This window comes from Marmota marmota, unplaced genomic scaffold (assembly GCF_001458135.2).
Source record: "Marmota marmota marmota unplaced genomic scaffold, marMar, whole genome shotgun sequence".
In the NCBI taxonomy this organism is placed as follows: Eukaryota; Metazoa; Chordata; class Mammalia; order Rodentia; family Sciuridae; genus Marmota; species Marmota marmota.
Window position 1 is genome coordinate 31,085,208 of NW_026000174.1, and position 13,144 is coordinate 31,098,351.

The 13,144-nt window shown below is 37.7% G+C and overlaps 1 protein-coding gene across 1 annotated transcript in view; it reads right to left on the reverse strand.

The window, feature by feature from the left end:
* Positions 1-4,299: 4,299 nt before the first annotated feature.
* The window catches only part of LOC107158233 (mas-related G-protein coupled receptor member X1-like), a 13,791-nt gene continuing 4,946 nt past the window's right edge, over positions 4,300-13,144 (reverse strand). The window contains exon 2 of the mRNA XM_015504704.2: positions 4,300-6,350. Within this exon, the coding sequence (XP_015360190.2) occupies positions 5,336-6,350 (1,015 nt within the window). The 3' untranslated portion in view covers positions 4,300-5,335. The remainder of the gene's footprint in view (positions 6,351-13,144) is intronic.

A 13,144-nucleotide genomic window follows, 5' to 3' on the forward strand; every position in this document is an offset into this window, starting at 1 on the left:
AGAATGAAATTGAAAACACTCACCTTCACACAACTTCAGCTGGTATGTTTGTTTATCGAGTAATTAGGAATAAACACTCAGTTTTTAGAGGAGCTAGAAAATAGAGTTTCCCAAGCAGTTTCCAAGATGGGTACCAAATCACTTGCAAAAAAATTTCGCTGGAGATGCATACAGGGCTGTAGAGATTCCTCTCCACCACTGTGAAATGGATTATTCCAGGCTTGATTGTTTCTGGCTTGGGAGTACCAAGCCTGACTGCTCCAGGGAGGGTTGCCCCTAGACTGGCTGTTCCAGTCTGGTTGCTCCACATTGAGGGATTTCCCAACGTGTTCAGCAGGCAACCTGGATATAGTTGGAGAAGAAGCCTGAGTATTCTGTAGATACTGAGCCCTTCTGAGTCAGACTATTTCCACTTTTTGGCCCCTTGCTTCTCTGCTCTTTTTGGTATTCCATTCTCTGATTGTGGAATCAGGTCTTAATCTGTTTGTAGCTAAGTTTCAGAATACTGGAAAGTTGTGGAATCTGTTAGAGGCTGACATATTTCTTTGAAATCTATCAGTGAGTGTAATCAAATATGATGACCTCAGTTTGTTCACATTTTTTTACTTTTATGTTTCTGAAATTTATCATTAGCAATGCCCTGACTTTTATTCCTGTCATTAGCAATTTGTGTCTTATTTATATTTTACCTTGATTATATAATCATATGTTTATAAATTTTATTGATCTTTCAAATTTGGTTCAACTTATTTTCTGTATTTCCCATCTGTTCTCATTTCCATTACTTTACGTATCTCAATGATTTCTTTCCTTTCTTGTCATATATTTAATAAGCACTTATCTTTCTAATTTTTAAGGTTAAAGTATATTTATTATTTTTACATTCTACTTGTCTAATAATTAAAGCTAAAAATTTCCCTGTAAGATTTTGTGCATTCCACCATTTGATGTTGTTTCTATTTTCAGTCAGAATATTTTCTTATTCTTAGTTTCAGTTATTTCTTGACTACTATTTGTTTAAAACTGTTGTTTCACCCTTCCTTAGCATTGCCTACAAAAGTGCCAGCCAACTCTATTCAGCATAATGGCTGTCCTCAGATCTTCTCATGGGTTTTAGCCCATGCCTCTGGTTTGAGGTTGTCCTGTAGAACTCAAGCCATAACAGTGAACAGACATCAACCTTTCAGAGCCAAATTTAACAGGACTTACACTTGAATAAGTCTTTATGTGAAGCCCAAAATTGTCAAGAAGAGGACCAGGAAGTTCATCTGGCACCAGTCAGACCAATATGGCAAAATTAAGCATAACTGGAAGAAACCCAGAGGTATTGACAGTAAGGTGCAGAGAAGATTCAAGTGTCAGATCTTGATGCCAAACATTGGTTATGGGAACAATAAGAGAACAAAGCACATGCTACTCAGTTACTTCTGGAAGTTTCTTGTTCGTAATGTCAAGGAGCTGGAAGTGCTGCTGACATGCAGCAAATCTTACCGTGATGAGATTACCCACAATGTTTTCTCCAAGAACTGCAAAGCCATCAGGGAAAGCAAAGTAGCCCAACTGGCCATCAGAGTCACCACTCCCAATGCCAGGCTGTGCAGTGAAGGAAATGGATAGACAGATCACATGCACATTGTTTTTGTGTGTGCTTAAATGAAATCACAAAATCTGCCATCTGGCATTTCCATCCTGCCTCAGAAACTATGTTATTTAATTTCCAAATATCATTTTGTTAGATTTTAAACTTTGTTAGTAATATAAAATGTATATATGGAGTACTTAATCCTTTTATATCGATTGTGATGTCAAATAACATGGTAATAATAGAATCTGTCTTGGTGAATATTTCATGAGCATTTGAAAATAAGGTGTATTCCACTCTTGGATGGATTGCTCTCAAAATGTCAAGTTGGTTGTTACTCTTGTTCTGGTCTTCACTATCCTTATTGATTCTTTTGATTTGTTCTATCAGTTTCTGAGAGGAAATGCTGAAAACCCCACTTTTGTCTGGCTTGCCCATTAGTCATTTCAGTTCTATCTGTTCTTTTTTTTTTTAATTTTTGGCTGTAGATGTACACAATACCTTTATTTTATTTATTATTTTTTTTAAATGCTGTGCTGAGGATCAAACCCAGTGCCTCACATGTGCCAGGCAAGCATTCTACCACTGGGCCAAAACCCCAGCAGCTTATCAATCCTTATTTAGTGTGTTTTTAAGATCATTTATTATGGGCTGAGGTTGTGGCTCAGCAGTAGAGCGCTCGCCTAGCATGGGCGGGACCTAGGTTCGGTCCTCAGCACCAAATAAAAATAAAGGCATTGTGTTGTGTCCTTCTACACCTAAAAATAAATGTTTTTTTAAAAGATCATTTATTATGTACATACACATTTAGAATTCTTATGTGTTCTTGATGTAGTAATTCCTTATCATTAAAAAATAACCCTCTTGATCCCCATAATATTCCCGATTGTAAAGTCTGCTTTTTTCCCACTATACGTATATGGCTACTTATCTTTTCTTTGGTTAGTATTTCTCTTGCATAAAACAACATCTCCTGTAGAACACAACTATCTGCATTTACCAAGAGAGAGTGACATGGGTACCAGTTTTTTCTTGTGGGTTTTTAGCACATGACAGTAGAATCAATTCTGGAACAACTATAAAAGCATGGAATATATGTTGTTTTTCTGTAAAATTATATGCATGCTATGTTGGCAGCAGCCATATACATCTCATCTTAATCAGCTCTCTTAATGGCTTCATTTCTCTTGTGCTTGATATAATTTTGTGTTGTTTGCTTAATAGGCTGTTCTGTTACCATATAAGACTATTTAAGTCAACTCTATATGTTTGTACAAAGATGAAATTGCCTATGGATGCAATAAGTGAGTGTATAATAAGCATTCACATACACACTCCCCAAATGAAGCATTCATTAAATTTTTGTCATATTTCTTCCAATTACTCTTTAGAAGTGAATAAATAGAATTCTACAGGTACCCCTAAAGCATACTTCTGCATCTCTTCTCAATGTACAATTAAGAATTTTAGAGGCTGATATACATTATTCTAACACATTATGTTAAAACAGCAGTTTATTCTAAATATCAAAATATTGCACTTCAAAAGAGGTATAAGTGACATGCAGACTCTGAATATGAGTTTTCTGATAACTGATTAGCAATTTTTAAGCCACCATCAATATCAAGGCTATAAAGATGTTTGGGGTTTATTTTTTATGTGAGTAATAAAATGCTGAACTATTTATAGATGAACTATCTTCCCTGCTCCAGTTGGGCCTTTTGAAGGCAGAAAGACTACAAGAGAAGTGGGTGTGTTCTACTGTTTCTCTTTCTCTGCTACTTCTTCTTCTTGTTATATCCCTCTGTATCTTTGTTTCTAAACCATTGTATTGGACATGTTCCTGAGAGGATGGTATAGAGAGCAGAACATTGCTTTTTGCTTGTCCTGCTGTGGTGACTTGAATGCTCCTGTATGCACTTGCCAGTATTGTAGAGTTGATTCCAACTAATTTTACAAAACTTATGCTGACTCCTATCACTTCAAGGCTATATAGTCATTGTTTATTTCTTACAGCATTCTAGCCTTAAGATTTTTCTTTAAAGGGATTTTGCAATCAAAACTAAACACTTGGAAACTCATTTACATTTCTATGCTTTTATTTACAACATCACTACAAATGATCTCTTCTTCCATTTCCATTTGTTCAGGTCCACGTTTTCTTTCCTTGCCAACTTAAAAAAAAAAAATTGATGTGGCTTGTAGAAGTGGCAGAGGCACACTCTTAGTAATTGTAGAATCATTGGTTCCAATTCCAAGTAGTTCAAGAAGTCTTCCCTGTCTATTGGCCACCACATACACACTTACTTGTGAGATCTTTTTGCACTCTGATCCCTGTCTCAGAATTTGCATGCAGAGAGGATTTTGACCAGTTAGCATCAATATGACAGGCATGTCTAAGGAGATCTCTTCTTATAAACTCTGTACAAATCTTCTGCAGAACAGGAATGAAATTACATCTATTTTTACACCTGAGTTGATGTATTGACAATATTGGTGCCCAAGACAGATAGCTGCCACATAGGTGGAAAGAATACTGTGATTTCAGAGGCTGCTGGACTCACAATGGTAGTTTCCTCTAGTCCATGCCATGGTGAAGTCAAACCCCACTGTCTTATTCTGAAAACAGATTCCAGACGATGAATGTTTTAAGATTCATATTTTAATCTTGTGACCCAGTTTAGTCATGGAGTCAGCTTGAGAATCCCTGTGTCCCAACCCCATGTCCAGTGCTCTTTCCAATCTAGTGCTTAAAGGTTCTGTATCACAATGTGTCCCAAGTGTTTTAGTCACTTCCGTGACCAAAAGATCTGACAAGAACAATTTTAGGGAGGAAAAGTTTATTTGGGGGCTCACAGTTACAGAGGGTTTAATTCATAGATGACAGACTCCATTCCTTGGGGCCTGGTGTGAGACAGGACATCAACAGAACAGTGTGTGGCAGAGGAAAGCCACTGGGAACATGGTGCCAGAAGCAGAGAGTTCTCCTCTCTCCAAGAAAAAAATATGTATTCCCAAATCAAAGCCCAATGACCTACCTCCTCTAGCCACAGCCTACCTGACTTCAGTTACCACTCTTAAAACCCAAGTGTTTCCAAACCTTCTTGCATTGTCTCACACATGAGCTTTTTGGGGACACCTCATATCTAAATCATAATACCAAGATTTCAACTATTGGAATACTGGTCAGGGCAAGAGGTAAATAACTGCTTGCCAGTTCTCAGGATGAAAGGCTCTAATTTAAACCACTAAAAAAAACCCCCATGGCCAACTAGTCACCATGCCATGGACAAATTCTACCATTTTTTGTGAGCTTTTTTTTTATGTAGGGCAGTAAGGACATTATTTTCCCAAACCCAAAGAATTCAATAACATTTAAAAGTAGTAGAACTCCATCAGAACCAAACTTTCTTTGTACAACGATTGCAACATGATTCTCAGAACATAGTGAGAGAGAAATTGCAACATGATTCTCAGAACATAGTCTGAGAGAGAAATAAGGAATCATTAATTTTTTTTAATAACTTTTGGTAGAAAACAATCATAAATAAGAGGTTTAGCATTTTGAACAAAATTCTTTCCATTGAAATTAAAATTACAAAGAAAAGATTCAGAGGAAGATAGGATAAGGACAATCCATTTTAAAATAAATACATTTGAAGACCATGAGTAATTTTAGAGGCACAGGCTCTAAAATGGTGGGGGCAGGGTTGACTCCCCAAAATACATCTAATGGACCAGAGCACAGGTTCTTCATCCATGCTCCACTCTGCTGCCTGACATCTCCAGGGATCCCTGAGGAAGGCTGTCTCCACATTCATCCTCCTCAGGAGTGTCCTGCAGAGCCCGCTCAAGCACCAGCTTGAGGTTCTGACGCTGCAGCCGCTGCCTAAAGGAGCCAACAAAAAAATAAATGATGGGGTTGGTGTAGCTGTTAACACAAGAAAAGACATTTGAAACCAGATAAAGACAAGTGTATGCATCAAAATCAACTGAAATCCAGTCTGACAGAAATAAATAGATGCCAAAGGGCAGTTCACAGAGGATAAAGACCAGCAATGTGAGCAGGATGGTCACATACAGCTTGGTCAGTGTCTTATGCCTAGAACCACAAAGGATTCTCCACAGCAGGGCCAGGCTGGACCCTGAGAAAGTCACAAATAAAAAAATCAGCCATGCAGTTATGATTAAATCAACTTTTATACACCAATGAACTCCACTATTAATAATCAAGGTAGAACAATAGACCATGTCCAGGACGCCCAAAAACATGGACAGGGCCCAGAGCAGGGCACACATAATTGCTGACATGTGTCTAGGGCGGCGACAGCGATACCAGATGGGCCACAGGGCTGACAGGCAGCGCTCGGTGCTAATAGCACTAAGGATGCTCAGGCCTGCGATGTAGGAAATGATTCCCCCAGTTCGCGCGATGTCATATGTAGGGACAGAGAAGTGAAAGAACATTTTGACGATGTCCACCAGGAAAGCAGTGATATGGAAACAGAGAAAGAAGAAGTCAGAGGCAGCCAGGTTTAGGATATAGACTGAGAAGGCATTTCTGCGCATGCGGAAGCCCAGGAGCCAGAGCACAGATGCATTTCCTGTCAGTCCAACCAGGGCAATGAGGAGGGCCAGCACTTTTGGAAGAAGGTTATTCCTGTCACAAGTTGGAGGAAGGTGCTGGTAACTTCCATTGGTTGGTGTGGCTTCTGTACTCCAGGCTGTGATGGTTGGATCCAGGCTCTCCATCTCTGCACTGGTGCCCCTGGGAAAAAAACAAGACTCAAGGGCTAAGGAACTAACAGACACTTCTCAGAAGATAAGCAATCGATCAACAAAAATATGAAAAAAAAAAATGCTCAACTGCTCTAGTAATTAGAGAAATGTAAATCAAAACTACTCTAAGATGTCATCTCACTCCAGTCAGAATGGCAATTATCAAGAACACAAGAATTTAAAAATGTTGGTGAGGATGTGGGGAAAAAGACACCCTCATACATTGCTAGTGGCACTGAAAATTGGTGCAACCACTCTGAAAGGCAGTATGGATATTCCTTAGAAAACTTGGAATGGAACCACCATTTGACCCAGCTATCCTGTTCCTTGGATTATACCCAAAGGATTTAAAATCAGTATTCTATAGTAACGTAGACACATCAATGTTCATAGCAGCTCAATTCGCAATAGCTAAACTGTGGAACCAACCTAGATGCCCTTCAATAGATGAATGGATAAAAAATACTGTGGTGTATATACACAATGAAATCACTTAGCATTAAAAGAGAATAAAATTATGGCATTTGCAGGTAAATGGATGGAGTTGGAGAATATCATGCTAAGTGATGTAAGCCAATCCCCCCCCAAAAAACAAAGGCTGAATGTTCTCTGATAAGTGGTTGCTGATCCATAATGGGGTGTGTATGTGGGAAGAATGGAAGAAGTTTGGACAAAAGGGAGGTGGAGAGGGAGCATGGGGGTAGGAAATATGGTGCAACCAACACAATGAAAAGTTGTGCTCCATTTGGGTACAATAAAGTGAAATGCATTCTGCTGCCATGTATAACTAAATAGAACAAATACAAAAATATTAAAAAAGCAAGACTCGTCACTTCCTGCATGAGGTCAGTTTATCAGATCACCCTGATATGTGGAAATTAGTTATCTCCATTTTAAAGAAGAGGAAAACAAGATTGCAGAAATGAAGGAACCTACAAAGAGTGGGGGATTCTTGAAATATGGATTCAAATTCAGCACAGATCGTCTAAAAAGTTTCTGAGCTCTCTGACCTGAAATTACATGACATGGAAATATATTATGATCCAAACCTCCACTCATGGGGTAGAGTTAAGGACTAGTTAGCACTGCTCTGCCTTGGCACTAAAGTTTGCTATTAGGTGCAGGAATTGAGATAGACACAGGTTACATCCCAGGTTACATCCCAGATCATGACATCCCCTTGCCTATGAGTGTTCCATCCAAGGAGAAGAAGACCTGGATTTATATCCATGAGGGGAATGTGAGCTTCTGGTAGGACAGGAGAGGATGGCTAGGTTTAAAAATACCTCACTGTGTCAGACATTGGAGACAGGATCACTTTTTAATCCCTGGTGCTTAGCTTTATGTGTGGCTCACATATTCTCAATACTCATTGAAGAATGAATATATTAATGAGGAGGCTTAAAGTGTTAGGTGATTTGGGTTAAATAGAAAGTAAAATTGGGAATAAAATCCTTTGACATGCATATAATGAGATGAAGGAAATATCATTCATCATAATTCTTATTGTGAACAACAGTGGGCATATTCACAATGACTTGCATGTCCCCAAATAACTGATGTTGATGGCTGATATGCCTTTGAAGTGACATTTGAATGACTTTTTCAGCACCTAGAGGCATTTTGGTTCACAGTGTATGTGTCAGATTTGTGTTTTAGCAAAATTGCTTACCCTCTGAAGAAGGTATAATAATGGATGAGGTTTTGGAGCCACTGAAAAGAAGTGTTTTAAATAAGGGGATATCTATGGAGGACTACTGAGTGGTGGATACAATATAAACTTACTCGGTTCTCTCCCAGGTGATCCTTATTTACATTTTCTTTGTTGACAAAAGCTTTTGTGTGAGAGGAGTGTATGTGGGTAATAGAAAAAGTTGAGGGATGGGAGTGTAAAGTGATTGCTCAAGGAGATTTCCATTAAGGAAAGAGGACAAGATCATACTGTAATGATTAACAGGAGCTGATTGAGAGTTTATTGGATAATTTTTCTTTGAACTCTCTCAAGAGCTATGAGGTAAGAATTAGTATTTTTCACATTTTTTACCATGGATGGAATCAGAGCAAAACAGGATGAGCAATAGCCGCCCTCCTTTTTTCCCCATACAGTGTAGATTTGAAACCCCAGGTTCTACACTTTGAGCAGTACTTTGGATCCACCACTACTGTGTGTCCGTTATATGTGGATGAGGGAAAAGCAGAGGAGTAACTCCCAGGTTACATCCCAGATGGCAATCAAAATTGTGGCTGAGATAAAATCTAATGTACGAAAACTTCAGAAACAGACAAGAAGCGAAGTCAGTCTAACAGAGAACAAAAGAGGTGGGTGAAAGGCAGTTAGGAGAAGATATGAGAAATGAGAAGCCCTCTCCTGTCTCACAAAGGCAGCCATGACTTCAGAACACAGAGCACTCAGAGGGGCTGGAGGCTTCTGAGTAGAAAAAGGTCACATTCTCCTCTTTTGGCCTGCAGAGGAACCTCAGACAAGATCCTTCTTGAATTTTCTTTGAAAGACCATTCCCCCCAGCATTGCTTGGCTTGAACAGGAAATAAGGGGAAAAAACAGAAGTTCTGCTTGCCATACTCAAGGCACTTTACAGTTTGTACATCTGTTTTTAGAGTGTGGTGTATTGGTCTTTCTAATGAAAACTGAAGCTCTCTAAAGACTATGCCATGTCTGTTTTACTTACTACTATATCCCAAGATTTAGCTTGTGTTTTTCCAGACCATCTATTGTAATATTCTCACTTAAAAAGAAACAGACTTGGGCTGGGGATGTGGCTCAAGCGGTAACGCGCTCGCCTGGCATGTATGTGGCCTGGGTTCAATCCTCAGCACCACATACAAACAAAGATGTTGTATCCGCCGAAAACTAAAAAAAATAAATATTAAAAAACTTCTCTCTCTCTCTCTTTTAAAAAAAAGAAACAGACTTAAACATACAAACTTCTCTGAAATTGGATCTTCAAGAACAGGTTCAATACAGGATTCTGGTGTCCTGGAGCCCTGTCTTTTTTTTTTTTTCAGGTATTTTCTTAAAAAAAATTTTTTAATTGATTTTATTTTTTTAAATACACAACAGCAGAATTCATTACAACTTTTATTACACATTTAGAGCACAATTTTTCATATCTTTGTATAAAAAGTATGTTCAGGCCAATTCATGTCTTTATACATATACTTTTTTTTTGCATTACAATTCTTATTACACATATATACCACGATTTTCATATCTCTGTTTGTATATAATGTATGTTGACATCCAATACATGTACTTTGGATAATGATGTCCATCACATTCCACCATCCTTGCTAATCCCCTGCCCCCTCCCTTTCCCTCCCACCCCTCTTCCCTATCTAGAATTCATGGAATTCTCCCATGCTCCCCCTCCCTACCCCACTATGAGTCAGCCTCTTTATATCAGAGAGAACATTCAGCATTTGTTTTTTTGGGATTGGCTAACTTTGCTTAGCATTATCTTCTCCAACTCCATCCATTTACCTGTAAATGCCATGATTTTATTTTCTTTTATTGCTGAGTTAAATTCCATTGTGTATATATGCCACATTTTTTAATCCATTCATCCAGTGAAGGGCATCTAGGTTGGTGGAGCCCTGTCTTTTGCTTTGCCACTGTTCCCTGTCCCATTTCCCCCTTATTTCTGTGGTATTTTCAAATCATATGAATAAAGAATCCAAGAGATCATCATGGGCTACGGAGACTGCTAGAGTCTCCTAAGAGTCATTTGTCTCTTTCGTAACGAGGATTCTCTGAGTTTTAGGTCAGAAAAAGGATCCCATTTCTATTGTTTTTCAGTCCTGATGCTGATTGTACCATGTGACCAGGCACAGACCAATGAGAAGTGAGTAGGTGATGTGATCAGCTCCTGGGTTATGGGATTAACAGAAGGAGCACAGGCTCCCATTTTCATCTTTATTTTCTCCCTCCCCGACTGTCATGTTGATATTACTGAGCATCATTTAGGACCACAAAGAATGATAGGACTCTTCTAGGGTTGGGGAGCAGCAAGTTTTAAGATGTCTTGGGTCTGAAGCTGTGGAGCCTCCAAACAAGGTCTAGGACATATTCTGTTAAGGTCATTAGTGGTTCTTCAAGTCTCCACACCTACACTCTAACCAAGAAAAGATATGTTTTCCCTTTTAAAATTATGTTCCACTTTCAGGGCATTTTTGATCAATGTGGGTGATTGCTGAATCAAACCAACACAGAGAAAGAATATGAAAACAGGGAAAAATAACTTCAATGCAGATATGATGAGAAATGTGTCATTGATTTTTGGTTTGAGAAATCCCCAGAGAGTGGGAAGATACAAGGAGATGTGAAGGACAATTTTCATTCCATCCTTCTTCTCTGCCTTATTTGATTTCCCAACAGGTGGCTTCTGAAAACCCATCAGGGATATCCTTTTCCTTCTTAGTTCAGATTGAACTGAGCCACTAGGTGACACCAGGAGGACACTGGAGGGCAAGGGGAGAGGGATGTGAGTTTTGATATTGCTCAGTACTGTGAGGCTGTGCATTGGTGGTTATTCTCCACCTGCCTGGTCGCCTTCTAGTAATGCAGCTACAGTTGTGGTAGCTCTACCTGGCAATGGCTCCTTCCCTTCCTCCCTAATAGTCTAGGAGTGAAATAGTGTTTCACTCTTGCTTTCCTTAGGGCACCTCACCTGTATGCCATTTTTGTTCTAGTCCTGCCCATCTTTGTAGATAGTCCTTCCTCAAGAACTCTTCTCTCCTTTTCTCAGTCTAGTTATGTGTTTGTAAATTTTCTTTATCTTTTTGAGGAGCCATTTCTTTATTTTGTTGAAGTTTTGTGTTTTTTAGTCTCTATTTATTTTGGCTCTGAGCTTTATCATTTTCCTCTTTCTACTAATACTGTGTTTAGTTTGCTATTGTTTTTCTAGTCCTTGATATGTTATTGAAATCTTTCTACTGTTTTTTCTCTCTAAGATGGGAAAAACCACATTTTTTTCTCATGCTGGCCTTGAAATCCTGGGGTCAAGAAGTCCTCTTGCCTCAGCCTCCCAAATAGCAGAGACCATAGGCCATCATGTTTGACTCTTTCTGATGTAAGTATTGATTGCTTTAAATTTGCCTCTTAATGCTACTTTTGCTGCATTCCATAGGTTTTAATGTATTGTGTTTCCATTTTCAATTGTTTAATGAAAGTTTTAAGCTTTCTTAATCTCTGCTTCATTTGGTGTTTGGGAGCTTGTTGAGTAATTTCTACATATTTATATTTTCCAAAATTTTTTTACCGGTATACAATTTCATTGCATTGTGCTCAGAGTTGATGCATGAAAAGATTTCAATCCCCTCACCAAATGACACACACACACAAGCACAAGTTAGCAAAAGTATACTTGTTTACAGTATGAATTGAAACACAAAGATATTGTTTGACCTCAGCTGGGGTCATGTGTTGGGCAATTCAAACACTTCAGCCACTTATCCACAAATGAACACAAAATACCATTGATACCTAGTCAGCAAATTTGTAAATATGAGAAATATGAATAATAAGCATGTACAATATTACCAAGATGATAGCATGGGGACTGTAAAATCTCAAGAGCTAATAGATAAAAGTTTAAAGACTTTTTTGAGACTTGCCTTATGGTTACCATATGATTTATTCTGGAGAATATTGCATGTGCTGTTTGGATGCATTTCTGTCTTGTAGGTATTGGAAAGAATATCCTATAGATGTGTCTTAGATCCATTTGTAGAGATTTACTTTGCTATTTCTTTATTGATATTCTGCCTGAATGATCTGTTAATTATTTTAAAATTCATTACTATTATCATATTTGAATCTATTTCTATCTTTAAGTAAGTCTATTAATGTTTTATTTGGATATATGGGTGCTTCAATATTGGGTGCTCATATATTTACAAGTATTACTTGCTCTTGCTGAACTGACCCTTTATCATAATGTAATGACTTTCCTTTTCTCTTTTTGCTTTTGACTTAAAGTCTGTTTTATCTGATACAGTTTTGAGTACTCCTGCTCTTTGGAATTCCACTTGCATGAATTATCTTATTCCATCCTTTCTCTCTCAGTCTATGTATACTCTTAGCAGTGAAGGGAATTTCTTGTTAAGTTGTAGATCGTTGTGTCTTTTAAAAAATTTGCTCATTCACTTTGTGTGTTTTTATTATAGAATTTAAACCATATATGTTTAAAGCAATTTTTGGTAGGCACATTGTTCCTACTGCCATTTTGTTACCTATTTTCTTTTTGTAGATTCTTTCCTTTTTTCTCCAGTTCTTACAGTTTTCTTGTGTGATTAAGTGATTTAGTCTCATAGTGTGATTTGATTACTTGCTTATTATTTTTGGTGTCTCTGTTATAGAGTTTTGCTTTAGGTTAACCATGAGCCTAATGAAACACATCTTTTGAGTTTAAGACATTTAAAAATGAGTAACGAAACATTGATCACATAGGTAGTAAAAGAAACAAAGAAAGAAGAAAAATACTAATAAAAACTCTATACTTAGGGTACGTTCCTCTCCACTTTTTAAGTTTTTGGTGTTCTAATTTACAACATTTTGTATGATTTTTCTCTTGAAATATTAGTAGTTTTTTTTACTTTTATATTTGTTCTAATTAATTATACATGACAGTAGGATGCATTTTGACACATTGTGCACAAATGGAGCCCAACTTCTCATTCCTCTGGCTGTGCAGAGTCACAGTGGTGGTGTAATCATATATATATATATATATATATATATATATATATATATATATATATATATAT